At 32.9% G+C, this 25,673-nt stretch overlaps 1 protein-coding gene across 6 annotated transcripts in view; it reads left to right on the plus strand.

Moving 5' to 3' along the window:
- LOC148605686 (kinase D-interacting substrate of 220 kDa-like) overlaps positions 1-25,327 on the plus strand; it is a 51,310-nt gene extending 25,983 nt beyond the window's left edge. For all 6 annotated transcript variants that reach the window (XM_088547513.1, XM_088547515.1, XM_088547518.1 and 3 more), the window contains 16 exons: positions 1,369-1,467; positions 2,374-2,472; positions 2,970-3,068; positions 4,215-4,313; positions 4,654-4,752; positions 6,691-6,868; positions 7,570-7,731; positions 8,571-8,750; positions 10,127-10,286; positions 11,405-11,553; positions 12,811-13,562; positions 14,736-14,955; positions 15,653-15,815; positions 16,793-16,983; positions 22,666-23,015; positions 23,813-25,327. In XM_088547513.1, the coding sequence (XP_088403639.1) occupies positions 1,369-1,467; positions 2,374-2,472; positions 2,970-3,068; positions 4,215-4,313; positions 4,654-4,752; positions 6,691-6,868; positions 7,570-7,731; positions 8,571-8,750; positions 10,127-10,286; positions 11,405-11,553; positions 12,811-13,562; positions 14,736-14,955; positions 15,653-15,815; positions 16,793-16,983; positions 22,666-23,015; positions 23,813-24,973 (4,161 nt within the window). In that variant the 3' untranslated portion in view covers positions 24,974-25,327. The remainder of the gene's footprint in view (positions 1-1,368; positions 1,468-2,373; positions 2,473-2,969; positions 3,069-4,214; positions 4,314-4,653; positions 4,753-6,690; positions 6,869-7,569; positions 7,732-8,570; positions 8,751-10,126; positions 10,287-11,404; positions 11,554-12,810; positions 13,563-14,735; positions 14,956-15,652; positions 15,816-16,792; positions 16,984-22,665; positions 23,016-23,812) is intronic.
- The last annotated feature ends 346 nt before the right edge of the window (positions 25,328-25,673 follow it).

The following is a 25,673-nucleotide window of genomic DNA, read 5'->3' on the forward strand; positions in this document are numbered from 1 at the left end:
GAAGTATGATCTGCAAATCATTAAATGGTTTTAACCTTCATTTTTTGGATTGGTAGCCAATATGTATTATACATATAGCTCTTTATAATCACAGTAGAAATTTTAGTAGCCCACACCAAATTTTAGGGGTCATTGAGGAGTGGGCCCTTGCTAATTCCAAATCGTGCTTTAAATATTAGTGGTACATGTACATTATTATAGTGCTTCGATAATTTGATAAAGGTGGATAGTTTTTGAATGGGTATATACTGTAAATTCAGAAACTTTAATGCAAAAAATGTGGTTGACTGCAATCAAAGTTAATTTTTAAATACATCTGTCACAGGTTTTTCTCAAAATCACATTCTGGCTAAAATGACAAAATCTAAATAATTAGTGCACACAGTAATTACATGGGATTATAAAAAATGTAGGAACGATTTGCAGTGCATTGAAATCCATTCAGAATGTTCTGTATTTTACTTCACACGCCTGAGCTGCACTTTGAAATGTATAGGGTTTGGCTTTGGATGTATAAAGCACTTTGAAATAATGCGCTAAAGTAGTTAAAGCATATTTTATCGTCAAAACGACGACAAAGGGTGCAGGCACGAGTTATCCAAATTGAAATTAGAACACCTTATCCTCTAAACATGATATATTACATTATAAGACAATAATATACATTTAACAGTATACATAGTTTTACACTGACATGTAGTGATAAAGAAAGAAGTAAAATAACAAAATTTAAAAAATGAGATTTACTGTGACAGTATTATTGTTCATGTGGTACCAATTATCTTGGTTTTCATGAGTAGGTCTAATCATGAAATTTGGTTCCCAACGAAAAGGAGATTTCCATTGATGTGTATATTGAAAACCTCAAAACCACGAATTAAGAATCCATGAACTTGTGTTTCTTCCTTTATCCACAAAAATTGATATCAAAGAATAAAAACATTTTCACAGTTCTGAAATAAAACAACAGGAAAAACTCACACTTGTTATAAGCTGTAATGATAATGAAGAAATAAATAAAATGATAATAATATAGCCTATTTTCTCTGGTCCTTCTATCACAAGGAAAATACTCACTCCCTTGGGAAGTTTTGGAGTCAGATAAATTTTTGAACACTCTTGAAAATTGCACAATTAACTAGTATCTCCAAAAATAATAGTATCAATATAAATTGGAACATCTTAGTTTTGCAAGTTTTGCACTATACCAGTACTATTTAATATAATTATATAACTAAAATATTTATACAATTCATACGTGTACTTACAGCCTTTAAGGATTTAGTACTAAATTGTGCAGTACATGTACACTTTGGTTTTTTTGCATTTTAACATATTAATATCTGAAATTGTTTTTTTTTTCTTCAGAATTCTTGGACTGCACTACTCTGTGCTACAAAGGGAGGCTACTCTGAAATTGTTCCGCAACTGTTGGAACATGATCCTAATGTTAACGCCACTGACAAGGTAAACTAATCAACTCTTCTTATGATAAAATACTGTAAACGTATTAATATTAGCAGTTTACTAAATTTTGCCGTGGACGGAAAAGTGCAAAAAAGGGAGAATTGTAAGGATTTGTATAGGTACTCGTAAGTTTGTAATTAACAACAGTGATGGCATGTCAAAAGATGATATCTAACAATGATCTACAAGTTGAAATCTTTATGCTCTAGAATATTTTACAATTTTTGCCTTTCCACAGGTTATTTCCACTACTGAAATCAAGAGTTGAAACTTTGTAACTTTCCTTTTGCTAAATTTTTCTTGCCAAATTTTCTGGATCTCTGCTTGGTGAATAAAGAATAACGGCAGTTTTGAAATTTGTACTGGAAATATCACAGTGAGCCTGTTAGGGCGAGTTGTTGTGTACTGTTGAGACTTTCAGAACTGATGTTATTCTTTTTATTATTGACGTTACAATAGATTTGACTTAATATTGTCATTGGAAATGGCCGATAATTTTCAGTACCACGACAATAGTCGAAATAGAAATTATCAGGCAGTAAACTAATATAGATTAGTTAGTTTCATTATCTTTTCATTTACCTTTAAAATAAAATCATTATGAGACTAAAAATTAGAAGTCTATTTGATTTTTATACCTCAAAATGGGAATTGGCAAGGTATAATGTATTATCCTTCAAAAAGTAGTCCATCTGTTTCCAGATGATAACTTGGGAATGGATATTTTTTAAAATCTATACACACTAGTCAGATACTATGAAATACATGCTAAGATCAATTTACAACAAAATCCAATATTTTGGTTCAAGTTGAAAATTTTGCCGTCCCCCTTTTTTTCGCCATTATGTGGTGGGAATCACTTTATATTGTTCCGTTAATGCTCTATTTTTTAATATTATATTTCAGGATGGTTTCACTGCCTTATGTATAGCAGCCAAAGAAGGGTATGCAGATATTGCTCATGAGTTGTTGGCCAAAGGAGCTTATGTCAACATTGCTGATAAGGTCAAGTATAATATAGTCAGGTTTACAACTTAAAAGGAAAAAAAAACAAAGTGCCTGAGTTGCTTATTTACTTTAGTTACTTAGTATGTATTATTTTAGTTACTTATGTCCTTTGTTGTGTGTGTGTGTGTCTATTTCCCATGTCTTGTCTTTATCCCTGGATTACATTCTTTTGATTTCCGCTGGAATATTGGTTCCCGTGATTACTCTTTATACAGATTTATGCTGCAATTTAGGCATTACAGATTCCCATTGACAATAGATTTGATTGCTCCTTTTATTTAGTGAAAAAAAATTTACGAAGTTTATGACTAATACAGATTATTACTAAAATTATGAAATTGTACAAATTTGGATCAACAGGTCTGTGAGATAGATGGACATCTTAGATAAGTACTTTGGACTTATAGATATTAATATGATTATTGTATTATTGTCTATATTAATTTAGTTCCATATACATGTTAAGAAATTTATAATATAGATTTTTTATACAGGCAGGGGACACCATTCTGATCCATGGAGTAAAAGGGGGCCATTTAGAGCTAGTCAGAGCCCTGATCAATAAATATGCTGATGTAGATGTTGAGGGAGCTGTATGTATAGATACTGTATAAGTGTATTGGATAGATGTGAATATTGTTGTATTTTATTGACTCAACATACAGTGAAATTGTTTGCCTCAAATTACCTCTGAAATAAGGCTGATCACCAGGTTAAAGTTCCCTAATGATTGTCAAAAATTAATCTAAAATAAAATCAATTAATTTCCAATTGGTAGTCAAAAGTTGGATATGGTGTTTCTGTTCAAAATTACACTGATTAATGGTTTATGTTTTATCTTTTTTACTTGACATCGTCTATAAAATGAATCATTTAACTACAAATTTAAGGTTTGTATGGTTACTGTAAGTGTATTTGTTTTCGTGGATAGGATTCTATGAACATATTCATAGGAATTGTAGATTTTACGCAAAGAATAATGGTAAAAATTCGCTTTCGTGTATACTTTTTTTGGCGGATAGTGCATGACCACAAAATTCATGAAATAAGTATCACACAAAAAATGAGTACAATTACAGTGTTCCAAATATCTCAATTTAGAAAAAAATTATGTATATTATCCCAATACAAAAGAATGGGGTAGTTTTGAAGTAGGCCAACAATACCACTAACATTTTTAACACACTGTATAATTTTGAAAAAATGGAAAATTCTATTCACAGCATTTTGTATTATTTATGTTTTTTTTTTTCTTCCAAAGAGCTTCATCAAAGCAGAATTGATAACCAGTTGGTCTAAGAGTTATTCCTCTTTGCACTAAAGCTCAGAAACTTTCAATTTTTGATTTTTAACGTATTTTCAGCAGGATTTTGGTTTATTTTGAGTGGCTGACTCAACTTGTCATGGCTATAACTTCAACAGTTTGACTGAATCTTGTCACATTCGGATATCTAAGTTCATTAAAAATAAGGAAGATTTATTCATTTTCATTGTTTTTTTGCTGTTTAAAAAAAATTTTTGATTAATATTTGAACACAGGACTTTTTTGGGGAAAATCTGCTGTCCTTTTCACAAAAAATTAAAGTGTGAAATTATTCATAATTATAATGTCTTTAAAAATGTATTGTGATGTTAAAACATGACTAATTTAACATTTTTTTTTGTGAAAAGAGCCACTGGCTAATGTTCAGTTTGATAACCTGTTGTTTGATTTTGTTTCATGCCTTATTGGATTTTAGGATGGTAAAACAGCTCTTTACTGGGCGGTGGAGAAAAGCCATACTGCTATTGTCTACCTGCTTCTTGATTGTGAACCTGATGTAGAAATCAGTACCAAGGTGGGATTCTGATTTTTTTTTTAATGACAAACTCTTATTCACCATATTTAATGTACTCATTCACCATAATAAGTCTCCTCTTGTTCTAATGATCTAATCAGCTAATGATTAATTGATAATTGAAAGTATTTTCTTCAGTCTTTATATTTTGTTTGTACAGTTGTTACTGTTTCAGTGGCCTTGTGGTAGAATGTTTGCTTTGAGTGCAGGAGGCCATGGGATTTGATCCCTGGCTCTATAATGCCTTATGTTTTTGATTTTTTTTTACTGCTGCAAAGTTTATATTTGCCCTGCCTGGTTCTTACTCATAACATTTTTTTACCTTCATTTACCATAACAGGATGGAGATACCCCTCTGTTGAAGGCTGTGAGGAATAGAAATGAAGATATTCTCAGGATGTTACTGGATAAAAATGCTAAAGTTTCTGTTGTTGATAAGGTAGGTACTAGTGGATGTGTTGGAACAATGTGAATATATCTTGTGTCCAAATTTTTTCCTGGAAACAGAATTTTAAGCCTGATTTTTTACCCAATTTAAATCAGAGTGTTTTACATATTCATCAATTTTTTATTTTTGTTTTTGTTGGCTTGTAAATTATTTTCTATTATTCCAGATTGGACCTTCATGGTTCAGTTTTTGTTGTATTTTTTTCACCCACACCTTGTCATCTTACAATGTTGTAAAATCTTTTTCTGAGTTTTGCTGCTACGAATATGTATTTTTTGAGATACAGGATGTGAAAAAACAGTAAAACTTCTTATAATGAAATTCAGGAGATAGATAAATGTTTGCTACAAAAGTAATTTGTTACATTGATATAGCTTATTTTGTTATATAATGAATTGTTTGTAAGGGGTGTATAGTGAAGCTACATGATGCATGAATATTTCAATTACGTAAATAACACATTCAAGGAAAGCTTTTATAGACTTTATTAAAGAAACTTGAGATGTTTGCTTGGTTTTCTTTTCTTTTAAGTTGCACTCCAGCTAAGAATCATGTAAAATGTGATTCATGGGTAAAAAGCCTACATATTTTTATTTTTGATATTTTGTTTGAAATGTCATAGTAAACAGAAATTAATATGTGGTTTTTCATATAACCTGTGCTCTTAGGAGATAAAAATTATATAGAATGCACTGTAGATTTCAAAATTAAGGGAGATAACTGTAAATGGTGCTCAAATACATTAGAATCTACTGAATTTTCAATGTGGATTATCTCCTAAGAGCAGGCAGATTTGAATGAATAATTACACATTTCATAGTATAAACCCATAAAACAAATTAATTACAAAAATGAAAATATGTAGTCTTTTTTGGGGTGTATTGCATTTTTCAGATTTTGCATGATTCTTACAAAGACAGCTACTTGAATTTTGTTTTCTGATTCACTTAAGCTGGAAAAATTTTTCTGGTCAATATTTGGGCATCATTCTTATAGGCTACAACTTGTTTCTTAAGCTTTTAAACCATCCAGTTTTGTGAACATATTTCTTTGATTGGTCATAATCAATTGGAATTGTTTGTGTCAGATGCTGTTCTGACTTTGATTCAGTAGGTATTACTCCATTGTCAACATCAACTAATTCCTCCATTGTGACTCAGGTCTGATCAAGCTTGTTACAAATACTGTGGAGTTTCACTAAGGGTATAACCATGGTCTGATTTCTCATTTTCATTGGCCAATGAATCAAATATTCATGACAGTTTAAATCAGGTCTTTTTATTGTTATTAGAGTTTATTATGATGAACACTTTAATTAATTACACATTTGACTATTTTAACGTGGATTGGAAATTGCCCTTCTGGACATTTAAAATTCAATATAACCGATGATCATTACATGTAATTATTAATTATTGGGATCAATACGTACTTCACTGTATCAGAAAATTGGTTAAAAAAATAGGCTATATTCTTCTAAATTTTCATGACTTTTTCATGTTTTTAATTATTTTGGCTAGGGATTTTTAGAAATTTGCTATAAGCGTAATTTCATTGTATGCATGTTTGCAATAATCAAGTTTTGCTGTAAGTAATAAAAGAAGTTCCCAAATTTTCTTTTAATAAATTTAGAAAATAAAGATATAGGGGGATCCTGTTTTTATTTTTCAAAAGTAAAGGGATGAATGTTTTTTATAATAGCCTACACAGTCAATGTACCTTTTATGATAATCACATGATTACATATGATCACCAAATATTTGTGAATAATATAGGATTATCATATGTAAACCATAACATGTGATTATCATATGGTGCTCGATTGATATGATTACTATAGTTGGAAACTATATGATTTTCATGTGTAACACTGTAGCTGTGCACATGACCAAAGTGATATATCTTATTTCTTTTTTTTTCCAAAAACAGAGAGGAGATACTGCCCTACATATATCACTGAGAGCTAGGAGTAAGAAGATAACAGAGTTGTTACTGAGGAACCCACGGAATAGTCAACTGTTGTACAGACCTAACAAAGCAGGAGAAACACCGTACCAGATAGACGCTTACCATCAGAAAGGCATTCTAACTCAAATCTATGGTCACAGTAGGTTGTCAGTCAACTGATCAAGCTTCCTTCTTGCCGTATTTCCTTCTGTTACACAGAGGGAGACTCATCTCTTAACCATTATTCTTCCTAAACTGCTGAATGAAATTGAATGAAACTTTCACAGAATCTTTATTACATATTTCCATTGTGCACGTCCTATTTTAGAGTTTAGATTTGGAGTTTTCAGACAGGAAAACATGGACTTTTTCATTTATGAATATGGAGACATGGGGGGCATCTCTCTCAATTACCCCTCTCACAGCAGAATGCTATGTAATGAAATTTGTTACATATTGCCATTGTACATCTCCTATTTTAAATTTGGATTCTAATCAATTTGGTGATCAAAAGGTGCAGTTTATTAAATGATGGAATGGGGGTTTCTATTACTACTTTCCTGTTACTGATATTTTATCATTCTGTACATATGAAAAATGAAATTATGAATACTTATACTGGATAATTAACTGAACAGATTGAAAAAAGGAAAAAAATGATGGAAGAAGAAGATGAGAAAAGTTGTGAAGTTTATGCATGAGAAAGTTTTTTGAAAGTAAAAGTACACAGGGAGCATTTAATAATTCACAGCCATATATATAATAAAAAATTTTTTGCATTATTGATAAAAAACTGATTTATTCAATTTTATGGAAAAAAAACCCAGAAATAACTGAAATTGAAACCATATTTATCTTCAGAGAATTTAAATGCTGCTGATGGTGAGAATCTCCTTGGTTACGAGATATACAGCAGTGCATTGGCTGATATTCTAAGTGATCCCTCCCTCAACACACCAATCACTGTTGGACTGTATGCCAAGTGGGGTAGTGGGAAATCATTCTTGCTAGGAAAGTTACAAAGTAAGTACACGGAGTTTATACAATTTGCTGGAAAGCAGACCTGTTTACCCCTACAATTACAGCGTAGTTTCTACGAATTCTGACTGCAAATTACGCTTTACGAATTGTGAATCTCTCTATAATACTGATGTTAAAATGACACAAAGTTCAAGATTCATTTTCACCTTGGAATTTTAATTTGACATTTTGTTCCTCCAAAATCAAGAAAAAAAGACCAGATTCTTCTCATCATTTTGGTAAATGAGTTATAATTTCATTGCAATGTACTGAAAATGAACATTTCAAGGGCAGATAACTCTCTCAAAAACTTCATTTTCTAACATTCTATTGAAAAATTTCTGAGCAAATCTAGTGATGTAGAGATCAAATAATGGTCTTTTCAAACACAGAAAGCATTGTTGAGTGAATTTAAAATGAGATTTTGATATGCATGTTTCTGACTTTTGCCATTTGCCTGATTCTTACAAAGAGTTACACTTAAACTGAGTGTTAGTCACATAAATAAAAAGTAACAAAAATGAAATAACACAAAAATATGTTGGGTTACAATATTTAGACATGATAATCTCTCACTTTTTACAGAATACCACTTTTTCTAATGTAGATTTTACTGTTAAGTTTCTATATTTATTGTATGTTTACTTCAAATTTCATAAATATCTGCTCTTTTTGTTGGTTTTGTGAACTGAATGTCTGAGTATTTGTAGAACATGAAATGCTCTTATGAACTTTCTATCTGCCTAGTTATCATAATTGTTCTTTTGACTGCATCAGAAGCAGTCTTTAAAAAAATTCTCACTTTAGATGTGTTAACAAGCACTTATCATTTTGTTTTCTAGAGGAGATGAAGACATTTACCAGGGCCAGTGGAGATGAGAACTTTAGTTTCTGTTGGTCATTATTTTTCCTGCTATTATTTGTCAACAACATTGTAGGCTTGACTTTGGCTCTGGCCGTCAGATGGCAGATTGGACTTGGTGTAGGACTTGGGCTGTTTGTACTGGAATATGGATTTTTAGGTAAAGGAGTTAGAAACCCATTTTAGGGTTAGGGATGTAAGTCTTGAAATCAGTGATGTGCTTGTATCATATTCAATTTCACCAAAGCCTTTCAAGCTTTCATTTGAAACAGAATGAAATCCATCCAAGTTACTGTGATGCTACATTACATTGATGTAAAATACAGACAACAAACGTTCCGGTGATTTGTAAGAGTTGTGTCCCTTACATTAGGTCTACATCCTTAAACTGAATTATTTTTGGTAGTGACGGAATTGTCTGGTTTAGGAAGGTGTTCAGTTTCTATAGATACAAAATTTATTGAAATTGATAAGAAGGGACTTCAAAAGAATTTGGTTTGTATGTGCTTGTCATTGGTTTTGACAGGTTTTATTGTATATCTTCTTTTCAGTACTTTTTGCCCTGACAAAGGCTGTAAGGCTGAAAATTTGGGCCCATATTCTTTATAGTTCTTACATTTTATTTGTATGTAGTTCCTTTTTACCTTTAAAACGTGGCTATTGTTCACTTACTCATTATTTATATTTGCATTTTATCCAAGCCACTTCACAACATATATTATTTTTACTGTATATAGTTTTGTCTGCCCTTGTACAAGATGATGAATTGCTTTTAATATCTTGGTTGTTCCATTAGTCTTTTCATCTTCCATGTTATTTACAAACTCCAAAGAAAAAAATGAATGTTATACAGTAGAATGTGTGGAGGATTGTTCTAGAAAATTCTATTCACATGAGTGGTGGGGGGCATTTTCAATATTTCAATGCACCCAGTTAATTTTTGTTTTATTTATAATGGTGGTTGATAGTAAATAACATAAAGGGTCAGCCAAATGGCTCTTAAAATACACCTTTAATAAGTTAAAAAAAAAAAAAAACAACCACCACTGAATGGAATTTGATGAAACAAGCAGAATCTTTATGACATATTCCCAATATTGGCCCTCTGTTTTAAATTTGGATTCAAATGAATGTGGAAGTTTCATATAAGCAAACATGGACTTTTTCATTTATAAAAATTGATACAGGGGAATACCCATCACAAATCTGTAACTCCCTCTACATCTCTGAATTGAGTTTTAATGAAATTGTTACAGAATATTGATTACATATTCCCATTTTTCCCTTCATTAAACAATTAGGTTTTAATCCAAATTAATTTGAAGGTCAAAAGACACATGTTATTGCATTGGAGTTACAGTTGGGGTACAATTTAGTGAGCACTGCTCAAAGTTTCCAGTTTTAAAAGCATTTTAGTTTCAGTACAGCACAACATATCATTTCAGATCTTAAATAAACTGTGCAAAATACATGTACCTGTAAATAAAATCGTGTTTTACCAACTCAGAGCAATGAATGAATTGTTTTCTTTTTCAGCTGCTATTTTTATATTGGTAAGAAAACACAACTTCAGGATAGTCAACAATATAAGTTTGATGTTAGGGAAGGAACTTCGAGCCCTGACACTGCTGATCAAAGTTTTATTTTGTAATCCGAAGTCACAGTCAGCAAAGAAAACAGATGTTCCTACAGTCAAGTAAGTAGTAATGTAACTGATTATATGTTATGAGGGTAGATTGATTGATTGATTCTGGTTTGACATCCATTAGCAGAAATTTAATGGCCACTGTAAACCATGAAATTTCATGCCATTCTTTTTCATGTTTTATGTGATCAATCTACTTGTGCACAGTTTTAAACTCACAATCTTTCCCCAATTCTAGTATAATGTTCTGAGGTAGATTTATGATGTGCTAGCTCACTGAATGAACAGCTGACAGAAAGGCATGGAACCCCAATCAAATATATTATTTGACATAATTTGGTCAGTGAGCCATCCTTTGGTCATGCTATCTTTTATAAACATGTACCAAAGTTTTGACTTCCAATTACAAAATCTTCTGTATGACTCAATAATGGACTCCTTGACATATAATGAACATGATACCATGGGACGAACAAGGCAGTGTTGCTGATTGTAGAATTGTTTTCATGTTTGATGCTTCAAAATACTTTTAAGGGTACGTTGTGAAGGGAACTGTATTAAGACTTCAATGGATACATTGGCAAGGTGACCTACTCAAGATATTTAAAATGCAAACGAATATCTGATTGATTTAATTATTCTTGAATAATCAGCTGTCCAAACTAGTACTCGAGTACTTCTTGCCATTATGCCTAGATGCCAACCTATACCATTTGTCCATATATTTTACGCATTTTGGATAGAATGTAAGGTCTTACAATCAACTGTCTATTGTTTACGGATTAGACAGCATATTTTTAATAGATAACATATTCTGATCCTTTAGATGCTTGTAGACTATTGAAATGATGGATTTTAGATTGTACAGTCTGTTTCATTTTTCACGAATGTTATTGATTGGATGTTGAAGAGAAATTTTATAGTTTCCGAAAAGTGAATGAAACACATTTTCATGGAAGACAAATTTGAGATGTCAATTTCGATTTTTGTTATCATTATTGACAGAAGTGCCAAATTGCGGACAACTCAGGATTTTATTTTTACTGGTTGTATAAGTACATCATCACCACTGCAAAAACATTTCCATTTGTTCAGTATTTTCATTGGAATTTGACTAATTTGTATGATTTGAGGCATTATTACCAGTATTTTTATTGATTTGATTTCAGATTTCTATTCAGTGAGAGTACAAGGCTAACAAGTGTTGGAGGAGAGAAGGCTCTAGCCGCTATGATTGGCACTTTGGGTGACAGTCTAGAGTCAGAATATGGTCGACTGGTAGCCAGACTATTTAGAGTGTTTAAACAGCAGCCTGATAGTATGTATACATAATGTAGATATGTGACATAGAACTTCAGTAATGAAATTTAAATGAAAATTCAGCTGAAGGGTAGTCTTCCTTCAGCACAGAGAAGCAGGGATTTAAATTTGTGCTGATCTGGGGTTTGAGACCCTCAATATCTAAAGCAAGCCCAGTGAAATTTTATAACTTAGATCCTGAACCTACTATACTAAACATTTACTTTTGATTAGAACCTTTCACTTCTTCTGGTGGACCTTTCATTTTTGGTGTTAAAAAGTCCACAACCTTTCAATTTTTTAAGTAAATTTGACCCCTCTGAGTAGGATTCTTAACAGCAAGCTGTTATCTGTCCCTTACAGACATCACTTTCTTTTCTTTATAAAAAGGAAGTTAGCTTTTTCAAATCTAGATTTTACAACTAGTTCTTTTTTACCGTATCATTGTTTACTTCAAATTTCATCAATTTCTGCTTTTTTGGTTGTCTGCCCTCACCAATAATTAACTTAAATATAAAAATTCAAGACTCATATAAAAACTGAGAGCCAAACTCACTGAAGGATACAAAAATACCCCACTTCCAACACCAGTAACCACAGAGTCTAAATTTAATGTGATGAAGAAGTTGTGGATGATTGAATTAGCTAACAGCAGACTGAAACCATGATCACTATACATACCTCCTGCAAAACAGGGGTATTATTAAGTATTTGTGGTGATGCTTGAAAAAAAAAGAAAAAAATTGAGAAAATATTTAAGATTCTAATAGAGGCACAAATGATGTACAAGAAGTCATGATCTATCAACTTACATGTACTCAATCATTTCTTATAATACACATGTACATGTACTTCTGAAATTTAAATGGCTTAATTTTGTGAGATAGTTTTTACCGTTATACTTTGGTTTTGTTTTTTTTTTCTTTGTGTGTGTAATCCTTAATATGAACTGAAAGATACACGAAACAAACATTCTATAGTTCTGACTTACTGTGAAAGTACTTTATCTCGTGGATACCAATTTTTTGATGGATTAGAGATTAGGGACGAAACGCAAGTTCATGGATTTTTGAATTCGTGATTTTAAAGTTACCAGTATATACATCAAAGGAAATCTCATTTGCGTTCTGAGCCAAATTTTCGTGGTTTGGCCTATCTACGAAAACCTCTAAAATTGGTACACCACGAACAATTGTACTTTCACAGTATGTGGCACATTTGCTGTTGTAGTCTTTGATACAAATTTAACCTGTTGCATTGTGTTTTCTACTTGCAGGATCTTATAGTAGCAGGTTTAAGACTTTCTGCTGTATACCATACTTCATATATATCTTTGCTGTTCTTTTATGTTTGGAAGCAGCTGTCTTCATACTTGTCAGCTACGCCAAAGACGACACTGTACACTTTGACCCTGTGACCAACACAACATCGACCAATTTTGAAATTAAAATTCGCAGCAATGTGGTCGTGTTTGCAACATTGATAGTTTTTTCTGTGATAATTGGTGGTGCTTTTGTGCTGAATATTTTTACATGGGGAAAGGCAATATTGGCTATAGTTCAGTCCCAGAAAAGAAGAGTGATGCATGCTGGGGCACAACTGGACAAAATTAAACTAGATGGACTCATGCATAGGCTTAAATACGAGGTTGATATAATGACAAGGATGGTTATGAACATGGACAGATTTACAGAAAATCAGACTCGACTAGTTGTCATTGTAGATGGTCTGGACAGTTGTGAACAGGATAAAGTTTTACAAGTATTAGATACCATAAAAACTTTATTCAGTGACGAAGACTCACCATTTATAACAATTCTTGCTGTTGATCCACACATTATAATTAAAGGAATAGAGAGTAATATAAAGACGTCTTTTGTGGACTCTAACGTGAATGGATTTGACTACCTGCGGAATGTGGTTCATCTTCCTTTTTACTTACAAAGTCAGGGAATGGCGATTCAGAAAGAGGCTATGACTAAAGGATTTTCTCAGTACGATATATCGGTAGAATCACCTAGGCCTAAGGTACATATATGTAGATACATGAAATCAGTCCAAGTTACTTTGATGCTTACATGAAATTTAAGTAAAATGGTTCATACAAGCATACCTATGATTTGTAAGAGCAATGTCCCTTAACCAAAGTCTAACTCCTGAAACATAGCTTTTCCTTCATTGAATACTTGTCACTGAACATAAACCTAAACACTGAAATCTGTCATTTTAGAAATGTTAGAATTTGTCCTGTTTAGTCAGATATCCAGTTTACTCAGGTTCAAACTGATTTGGAAAAGGTGTATTGTTTAAACAGGTTTTTAGGTTCATTGTAAGTTCTGTTTAGACAGATTTCACTGTCAGCATTAATTTTAATGGTGACTCCACTATAAGTTGACTATGTCTTGAGAGAAACAAAAACTTGGATATATTCGACCAATTTTTTTTTTTTTTTTCAACACTATTTCTCTTTCATTATTGAAGAGACAACACTTTGTCAGTTACTTCACTCAACTGCAATTCCACAGTTTAGAGTGTAGAAATTGACACTCATACTGACAGAATTAATTATTAAATCAGGGATGTCAATAGAAGCCGTCAATTGGCAAAATTGGACAGTTACTAGCTCATCTTTTGATGGCTACATTATTTTCAACAATAGATGAACTCTTGCAAAATTTTCATCAGTCCACCCGCTACTTTTTCTTTTTTTTCCCTGCTTCTTAAAATACTGCTGACATCCCTGTAAATTGCACAGTTGTAGCATAAGTTGACTCCTAATTTCTCTCACTGACTTTGGTAAGCATTATGATTTAAAACAAGAGAGTAAGTCCTGGTCAGTTGGCTTTCAAGCCTTTTTTACACCCTCCCACCTGAAGTGATACCCTTCAAAAATTTGCTCGTCTTCCTGTCTGTCTGTTCCCCAATGGTTTCTAAATGGTAACTTGAGAATGGGTCATTGAGAATTTTTGACACTTTCACAATTGTTAAGAACCACAAAAAACAGGTTAAGTTCAATTTTTAGCAAAATCCAAACTGCAGTTTTCTAGTTAAGCCATTTTAGACATTTTGCCATCATCATTTGTTCACCATTACAAGACAGGGTAGCACTTAATATTCTATTAATGTCCTATTTTTTCAATTAATTGAATGAATAATATTCATATGTTCACAAATTTAAAACTGTATTTTGATAATTTAAAGGGAGTGCAGCATCAAGAGTCTACAATATCATCAACAACAGTCTATGAAATGAGAAGGAAGAGTCGAACAAAAGCCAAGGCAGAAAATCGGTCGGACAGTCTATCACTTGCTGGAACATCAAATTTTGACATTACCGGAAACTTCTTTACCAAGAACGACTATTTCAGTGATGTGAACCCACGTAGTATGAGACGACTGTTGAATATTGTAGCCGTTACAGGTAAGGGTAAAAAGGTTGAAGTAATATGACGGGTAAATATTATAGCTGTTACAGGTAAGGGTCAAAGGTTGAAGTGATATGACTTGTAAATATTATAGCTGTTACAGGTAAGGGTCAAAGTTTGAAGTAATATGACTGATAAATATTATAGCTGTTACAGGTAAGGGTCAAAGGTTGAAGTAATATGACTGGTAAATATTATAGCTGTTACAGGTAAGGGTCAAAGGTTGAAGTAATATGACTGGTAAATATTATAGCTGTTACAGTTAAGGGTCAAAGTTTGAAGTAATATGACTTGTAAATATAGCTGTTACAGGTAAGGGTCAAAGGTTGAAGTGATATGACTTAAAAATATTATAGCTGTTACAGGTAGAGGTCAAGGGTTGATTTGATATGACTGGTAAATATTGTAGCTGTTGCAAGAAGGGGTCAAAATTGTCCATGAACATTTTTGCATGATCCTTTCAACTTCGACTTAACGAGGTTCAACTGTATCTAGATATTGTTATGTTCAAACTGCCTCATGTTTCTTTAAATGGAAAAATAGGTAATGGAAAACTTAAGGTATTATAACATATGATTAGTTGAGTGTTAAAACACCAAATACTTCATCATTTTCTCCATAGAACAGCTTTTGAGAGTATACAACATTGACTTCAGGCATTATAAAAAAATATTGGATAATTTTTCTTTATAGGACGACTTTTGAGAGCTTACAACATTGACTTCAGCTGGTACCGACTTGCTTCGTGGATCAACATTATCGAGCAGTGGCCATATAGAACATCCTGGATTATACTCTATTATGAAGAGAAGGAAATGATGGATAATAATTGTACTCTGTTTAAAATTTACCAAAAGTAAGCTTTAGCCCATGCTTTAATTATAGAAGTACATAGCAGTGTAAGAATCAAGCATAATTATGGAGTAACTTTTAACTGCTGAAAAAACATTCAGTGCATCTGAGAAACACTAACCAGTCGAAAATTATTTATCTTTACCACATTGTTTTTAGTGGCGGATCCATGGGTGCAGAGTGTTGCCAACCCTTCTTTTTATTGGAAAATTTGACATTTTTATGTTAAAATTGCCAAAAAAATGGTTAATATCCTTGCAACCCCCTTTTTTCTGAGGAACCATGGATGACATCCCTCCTTTTCAAAGTGTCTGGGTCGGCCCCTGATTTTTTCAAGTGAGTTGTCTAAGTCTGGTGAATATAACAAGAATGGAAATGGTGAATATATCAGAGAGACAATATCCCCACTGGGATAAAGAAAAAAAAAATCAGCTCAAGGCCACCCATGGGTCTTCAATGAGCTAAATATTAAGTGTAGGTGTTTCTAAGAATCAGGCAAAATGGGAAAAATCAGAAACATGCATGTCAAAAAACCAACAATCTAACATTATAATTTCACTCAATGATGCTTTTGCTATTTGAAAAGGCCATAATTTGATCTATGCATCATTGGATTTGCTCAGAAATTTTTTAATAGAATCTTAGAAAAACTAGGTTTAGACAGAGTAATCTGCCCTTGATATGTTCATTTTCAGTGCATTTCAATCAAATTATAACTCAATGGCCCAGCATGATAAGGCAAATCTTGTCTGTTTTCCTTGATTCTGATGGTGCAAATAGTCAAATTACACTATTAAAATGATGGGTTTTTTCATACCATGTTTCACCCACTGCCTGATTCTTACAGGCACTAATACTTGAACCCATAAAATATTGACAAATTATGCTGCTTCACTGAGACCTAATTGGCTCTCTTGAAAATCAGATGTGGTCTGAGAGCCAAGAGATTTACTTTGCATGGACATACATTTCTATTTTTAGAATTGCAGACAAGTTGCCAGTTTCTAAAGAAGTAGAGCCTCTGCTGGAAATTGACAGAAATCCTAGAAAATTGGAAGCATTCCTGTCAAGCAAGTCATCATCTAAAAGTCACATGCTTACGATTGCTGACCTTAAGAAGTTCTTACCTTGTACTATAAACCTCGATCCCTACCTCAGGAAATTGATCAGAGGTATGTTGAGTTAATACCCGTGGCCTTGCAAGTGTGCTGATTTTATCTTTCCCTTGTGAAAGACTTTTAAGCAAAGGAAATGTAACATTGAGGCTTAGCTAGAAGTGAAAATGTTTCAGCCAGAATTTTATTTTTCTTATACTTTAGGGTTATTCCAGCAAAAAAGTATCCTGGGGGCAAAACGGCATCAATATAGAATTGTCTTGGTAGGTAGGAGGACATAAAAATAAATGAAGTAGATTGTTCATATTTTCATTTAAATCTATTGGTATTACCCCAGAATTTCATAGGTGTTCTACTTTTTGAGACAGTCTTTTCTGGAATATCCCCTCTCAACTTTAAAAAGCCCCAGTCTTTTGTGGATTATCCCCTCTCAACTTTGGAAAGCCTAGTTCAATGTGTTTAATGATTCTTTCTAAGATTCTTGATCAGAAAATCTGACATTCGACAGGGGTTTAGTATTCTTCAAATCTGATGTCTTGTTTCATACATATTATTATTGGAAACAAAAAATTTACAAAATAAAATTGAAGATACTGAGAATATTTACAGTGAGACCTGTCTGAACATCACCCGGAATCATCCAAAAACCTGTCTAAAATGACGTCCTGAATCATCCAAATACCTGTCTAAACTGACCCCTTGAATCATCCAAAAACCTGTCTAAAATGACCTCCTGAACATCAGAAAAATTAGTCACTTTTAAAATTCTTTCATGTCAGATTCAATGTATTTTGAACCTGAGTTAACCAAACATCTGTCTTAACCATGCAAAGATATACACTGCTGTCAAAAGGGGGTTTGGTAATGGCAGGTTTTACTATATACCCATGACCCAAACAAAGACATACACTGCTATCGAAGGGGGTTTGGTAATGGCAGATTTTACTGTATACCCATGAGCCAAACAAGTACATACACTGCTGTGTAATGGGGTTTGGTAATGACAGATTTTACAGTATACCCATGAGCCAAACAAATACATACACTGCTGTCCAAGGGGGTTTGGTAATGGCAGGTTTTACTGTATACCCATGAGCCAAACAAGTACATACACTGCTGTGTAATGGGGTTTGGTAATGACAGATTTTACTGTATACCCATGAGCCAAACAAATATATACACTGCTGTCCAAGGGGGTTTGGTAATGGTAGGTTTTACTGTATACCCATGAGCCAAACAAGTACATACACTGCTGTGTAAGGGGGTTTGGTTCAGACAGGTTTAATTGTATTTCCATTAAAGCTGCTGTTAAGTGTAAATATTTGTAAGAATCCGGCAAAATGAGGAAAATTTGATTCATGCATGTCAAAAACCAACTGATCTATCAATAATATTTCACTCAAGGATGCTTTTTCTATTTGAAAAGACCATTTCAAGATCTCTGCATTGCTGGATTTGCTCAGAAATTCATTAATAGAATGTTAGAAACCGGAGGTTTTTGACAGTTATCTGCCCCTTAAATGTTCATTTTCTGTGCATTTTATTGAAATTGTAACTAAATTTACCAAAATGATGGACAGTTTTGTCTTTATTTCCGTGATTCTGATGATGCAAATAGCTAAATTAGACATTCAAAATGGTGGATTTTTTCATACCACTGCCCGATTCTTATAGAGACTGACACTTAAAATGGCTATTAACAGCAACCAGCTGGTGAGTCATTAAACAATATGAACATACATGTATGTGCTGATGTATAAACGCTGGAATAAATAGTGACAAGAAAAATTAAAATGCTTTCAAATTTATTGGAATGATGAGTTTACATCTTTTTTTCTTTCTTTCATTTAGAAAATTTTACAGGTAATTTTGTGTGTAGTACATATGTCTATCATGATTTTAATATAGTTTGGTTCCATTTTATCCATTGTCTGTCATCCTAAATCTTATGTTGAACATGTTTTATATTATATGTGATTAATGATTTTACCATTGCTCTGTAAGTTCTGGACATGTGTTGATCCTAATGTTCAAAGATATTTTTGGGGTTTCTGAATGGCATTTATAATCAATGAACTACTCAACTAAATTTGATCAAACTTTAACACAGTACTTTTGATCCTTGAAGTATATGTCAAGGTAAACTATTTAATATTTGCTGTTTGGGAGTTAAGGCCGCTTTTAACTTCAATTTTTTTTTTTTTAAATATGGGGTAAATTTTAATGTTGTCCATGTTGTCAATTCTACACACACAATTTGAATAGATGTGTAAGACTTAAATGGACGTCTGTTATGGTTTTTGTTTTCTTGTTTTTTATCCATTTTATTCTTCACATTGCCTAGATAGACATCTGATAGGTCACCTGACCGTTCCATAATTGATTATAGATAGGCACCTGATAGGTCATCTGACCCCTCCATAACCGATTATAGATAAGCACCTGATAGGTCACCTGACCCCTCCATAACCAAATAACAGCTACACATATTTGAAGTATCTTACATACTTGATAAGGTGCCAATACCTAATGTGAGTCTAAGGAAATATTTTGGGACTTCATGGTAAATAAAGTTTTCATCATGGTTTATGGCACTTGGGGCCACTTGGGTGTGTGTAGAATGAAAAAGTCCATTATACATGCAAAAGAAACTTAAAATAAATCAAAAATAAGAAACTTCAGAAGGACATTGTGGATCCAGAAATTCCTATAACGGGGCCTGCTGACTAGCCTAATTCATAACGACCCTCCTTCCCCAGCCCAGCCCCCTTGGATACATCTATGAAAGAATGAAAGAATACTTACTATTCTGCATGTAATAGATATAAGTAATGTATGATTTCATCAAATATAAGTCCAAATTTTATCATTTTTTCTTGGAAAGATTTCACCAAATCTATAAAAGTGAGTGAATTTCATAAAAAGATGTCACCAAATTTCTTCGAAAGGCTTCATCATGTGCAAGTCCAAATTTCTTGGAATCTCTGATGTACTAGTATAAAAGATAATAGTCAATCAAATTAAACTGTTATTTATTTAGCTCTTACCTTCTTCATGTGACTGCACTGTACATGTATATACATTAAAAGTACTTAAAACAAAAATTGAAATTTTGAAGAATTATGGTATCTGGTTTTTCATTGAATATATGCACATGATACACAAATGTATTTCAGAGTCTTACTTCAAATCCTGAACAGTTTTAGATATTCCTTAGTGCATCCATATAACATTTACACTGTATTGTATGATCAGTTCTATTGTTTTATTTTCATCCTACATGTATAATGGTAGATGACCACACTTGTATATATTTTTTAGTTATTTTAACTTCCACTTACTTGTAATTTATGCCATAGTTTTTTTTTGCACTCACAATTATAATGCAATATATCTGCTATGTTTTTTTTTTTTTTTTTATTTGGTGAAGTGTTTTAAATTGTCATATGCACTTTCAGTTTAGGAAAAATTTAAAAGATATAAATTTAACTTCCGCTATCTTAGTATAAGTTTTATTTCTGTTCAATGTTGTTTAATGAAATGCAGAATGTTAAAAACCAGTCCATATTAAATTCAAATACTGCCTATCCTAAAGTTATTAATGGTGAAGAAAAATCCACCAAACTTTCAAAGCTAATTTGTGCTATATTTTCCCTTAACTAGTCATTTCTGTATTCACAATTTTTATTTTTGAGAAAACCACATATTTATCTTCCACTAAAATCAACAGAAACAAGATCAGTAACTCTTGCAAAGTGTTAATTTCAATCTATATAATTTTCACCTCAAAACTGCAAGAACCAAATGACAAATTAAGACCAGTTTTATGGTATGCAGTTGTTACTGAGTTAGAAATAAAAGTGTATTTGATGGGTTTTTTGACCTGCACGAATCATCTCCTGTCTGATTTTTATTTAGTCTGCTACTTTATTTTATAAGCAATTGTGGCCTGGTTCACAAAGTTTTGGATAGGGAGAGGAATCACCCTATAAAGATGTGATGGAACTTAGCAATTTGACACTATGATTCGATGTGTAAGTGAAGAATCATTTTGTTAGTCTGCTCACAGTTTTTGCAAGTCAATAAACAGAACAAAAAACAAATGTTGTATAAATGATTGCATCTATTGTCTCAATGTAAAGATTTTACAGTGCATAATACATGTTTTATTATGTTGTTTAAAGCCATAAATATTTTGAGGGTCAAATAACCAAACTTCTATCAGACCAAGAGTTAGGATGACTGGTTTGTTTTGTTTCATTTTTTTGTTTATTTTTGATTTTTCCAATTTATTTAACACTCGTTTGCATAATATTGAGGGGTTTGAAATGAATGTGGAACTTTGGATGCTCCATGTACAAAATGTGAGTGTGAAATCTGTTACTAGATTTAAGCAAGTGCTGCAATTTATTTTCACAGATACTGATTTATTAATTTTATTTCCTTCTATCTCTAACAATCTAATGAACATGTATTTCATGGCTGTTTATTTTCATGATTAAAAAGTTAGGACAAAAATTGCTTGTTAATTTTAAGTTGGTTTACAGTGCCTAACATTTCATGTTGAACTTTTCTTCCAAAAATGGTCCTTTGCGAGTTGAGACGACTAATGTAAGTTGAGATCACGTACACTCGTCTTAACTCGTTTTCTTAACCAATGAAACATCTTAAAAGTGCAGCATCATAGACATATTCAAAATAAACGTAACAGAAAATTTGAAGTCACTATATGATATGTTTCAGAAATGGCAACACTATCTAGGAGATTGCAAACAAAATGTATATGTTTCACGAAAGAAAAAGGTACAGTCTTTGAACCGATCCGCGTAACAATTTGACGGATCAATGACCGGTGACCGATCTGATTACAGTTTTGTTATGTCAGTAATGTAAGATCTGTTTTAGATAAAAGAAATTTAAAATAAAAGTATAAATTGATGTTTAAATCTATTACATTATGTAAATATGTGTAAAATTGACAACCAAAACAACTAAAAATGAAAAAATCATTGACCACTCTGTGGTCACATAATGTGATCACCAGTTAAATGGATTGGTTTGACGGATCGATGACTGACAGAAAACTGATCGATGATCAATGACCGATCACAATTATTGTTGCACAGATTGGTTCAGGTACTGCACTTCAATACTGGTTGAAGATCTAAGCAAGGTTAAATTTCAATCGTTAGAGAAATTCTTGGTCTTTCCACTGATCAGCTAAGCTCCACTTGTGAAAGAGACTTAAATTTCTCAAACTCATGAAAAATAACCCGATCTTTAATCTTCACTGGTGTAAGAACCCATTATTCTTGTACCAAAATTCTCGTAACTTCTAACCTTTAAGATACACAATTAAGATGTATGGAATTTGTGTTTCTCTTCTCAGGTACTTAGTAATTTGTGAATGTTAATAGCAAAATGATAACAAAAATGTTCTTAATCAGGTCATTTTTTTCAACATTTATCGACATGTGCAGGCCAAGGGAATTTAGTAGGAATGACTGAAAAACAATAATTATTATTGGATCATTTGTATTCAGTAGTCACATGTTTTGATAGTAGAGCAATTTTGAAATCCTTGCTTCAATGAGTATCCAAAAATATTACTACATTGAAATTTATCATTTTGTTTTATGTTATGGGTGTACCATGTGTCCATCTGTATCTTACACATAGTTACATACTGGTAGTGACTCTATTTCAGCCTTTTTCATGTCATTTATTTTCTCTTCACAGAGTTACAGAAGAGTACAGACATCTTCAGACCAGATTATCCAATTAATTTGTATCCCCCTACCCCTGGGATGGCCCCTTCAGGTCCAGCTGCCTCCCCACAGATTAGCACTCCATCAGAGCAGTTTAGCACAATGAGGAGGGTCAGCTCTAGCCGTGCTCCATTAATGAGTTCTTCAAATATTTACCCACCAGAACGCCAGATGCCTCCCATGATGCCTCAGTATAGCCCTATGCCTTATTATGGACCCCAGTTTTATGGAATGCCACCATTTATGCCACAGACGGGACCAGTGATGCCACCTGCCCCTACACCTCAGCCAAAAACTGCATCACCTGATGCCCTTATTAAGGTATTTTGCTGTACTTAGTAGTAGCATATCCAGGGTGTTCAGGCATTCACACTGGGCTACACTCAGTCCAATGCACCATGCTACTTTTTATTAACATTTTAGTCTACAAGGACAAAACAGAGTTTAAATTAAATTGACATGTTTGTACATCACATCGGCCATGTATTTTTCGCTTACTTTTTTTAACTATGGTAATAAGTATTTAGTTTCAATTTTGCAATAGTAAACTCTTCAAATATTCAGCTATTGGGGTATTATGGATGCTAGTTAAGTTATATTTTCATTTTCTGTTATTTTTTTTAATCGATAAATTAGAGTTATCTTTCTTGGAATATATGAATAAAGTTCATTTTTTTTTCTAAAATAATTGGAGTAATGCTGAAAAAGGTGAAAATTGAGATTTTGGAGTCTAGGTATAGTTTGATCTGTGGCTTCTATGTGATAATCTGTAATTTAGTCCATAGATATTAAACACAACGTAACGTGGGGACTATTTAATGTCCCATTAGATGTCCTACTTCTATTTCAGTTTGAAACAATATAGAAAAGAAAATCTCATGCCGGCTATACTTGCTTGATGGAATCAGGAAAATGTATAGTGCAACCTCTAAACTGAACCCCTTTTGGACTTTAAAATGTTTGGTTTAGACAGGTGTTTGGATTATCGAGGTTTTAAAGACATTAAAATTGATATAAAGGGACTTGACTGGTTTTGACAGGTTTTCAGATTAATTCAGGGTTCAGTTTCAACAGAATTCACTGTATAATGATTATCTAATATGGAAAAATATTTTCAGGGCTACAACAATGAGAGACTGAGTATGATGTCTGTCCCAGAAGTCTGCCAACTTCTCTCCAGGCTTAATGGTATAAATAAAACATTCTTACCTCAATATCAGGACTGTGTTACTATAAATAACATAAGTGGGCGTGTTCTTGTCGCCTGTGATTTAAATGAATTACGTCAGGTTCTTGAGATGAAATTTGGTGATTGGCAGCTATTTAAAACAGCGGTTAATTCTCTCATCGAGAGAGAAAACAGTGGCAGTGTTAAGAAATTAGACATTGACAGACAGGAGTCTCTCAATCAGATTGATTTAGGGAATAGCATTGTGTCAACTTCATCAGCTGGCTCTACTACTTCCACAAATAATCATAAATATGAATCACCTCAAAAATATGCATTCCCAAAAAAGGAAAATGTTGAAGAATTTGAGACTATATCAGAACATGAAGAACTGATAATGTTAAAGAAAAAAAATAAAATGCCTCGTAACGATAGTGTTGTGGCTCAAATGAGCTATGAGCGCGAGCTTATCAACGAAGTAATGCATGGGTTCATGGAGATGGACGAGGAGGAAGAGGAAGAAGAGGATGAAGGGGATGAAAACATCACCCCAACTGAGAGTATCTCGAGTGTTCTGGAAAATGATTCAGTAAATAGCCAAAGGAGAATCCTCCCAGTTCAGTTTTCTCTATCCTCTCATTACTCTAATGAGGAAATTTCTGATGCATCTAAACTCTCACCAAAAGATACGGAGCCCCTGTTAGGTGCTACTGCTTCAGATACAGAAGCAATTATACATTGCCAACAGCATCATGCAAGTTTAGATGAGATTCGACAGATTATTTCAAAAGACCTTGAAGGTCAAGGTTCACCAAACCCTCAAAGGTCAAGCCTTAGTGAAGTATTTGATCCAAAAATGAGCCACGATATTACATTATCTACAGATTCAGCTGGGTTTGGCATTAACAGTGATTCGATCGAGGTCATCAATGAGTTTGATAAACATGGTAGATTGGAGAAACAATCTGAGCTTGAAGGAAGTGTATTAGATTTTACCTCTATGTCATCTGACGAACGGTCAAACTTTGGGTCCCCGTCCACTGGTTCCGATCATATACAGATGATTACTTTGGACCAGAAAAAAGATAAAGGTCCTGAAGCTTTTGTATGATGTATATGATTTAAAATTTTCGGTACCTTTATGTGATGAACTTTCTTTTACTGTAGAAAATTGGAAAGTGTTTACTATGGAAAATCGGAAAGTGCTAACTGGTTACATAATTTCCAGCATTTTGAACTCTTTTTAAATCAGAATTATAAGCAATCATTGTTTAAAGTTCCATATGTTAACTATCAAATCTTGGAAGAACTGTTGTCAAGGTTAAAGAAGTAGTGAAATTCGAAAATGGATATGATGAGAGAATGCTTACGATTTTCTTTTTTTTTTCTTTTTTTTTTTAGTTTGGGAAGTGTAGGGGGGTGATACCATAATGCTTCTTATGTCAATAAAAATTTGGCAGTTACAGTTCATCTATAGATTCTTATCCTTTAAGCTCCTCCTCAGAAGACTTTCCTTCAAGGGCTACACTTATATGTTTATAAGTGGGGTTCTTTAAGAGGTAGAATAACTCAGTACAAATTGATCAAACCTTCCTGTATTTTGTAGAATGTTAGATAAAGAACAAGCAATTTATATTCTTTGTATACAGATTGAAGTGAAGCCTATCTTAACCAAATCCCTGAATGATTTCCTCATTTTAGACTAGTGTTGAATCCATACTCAGCTACATATGACGATCATATCATGCTTGAGTCATATGATCACTTTGGACAGAATGATTTTGGGCCATTCTATTCTCGCATCAATATAA

Source organism: Perna viridis, chromosome 10 (genome assembly GCF_037379345.1).
Source record: "Perna viridis isolate PV_CMFRI_1.1 ecotype Kerala chromosome 10, ASM3737934v1, whole genome shotgun sequence".
Taxonomy (NCBI): domain Eukaryota; kingdom Metazoa; phylum Mollusca; class Bivalvia; order Mytilida; family Mytilidae; genus Perna; species Perna viridis.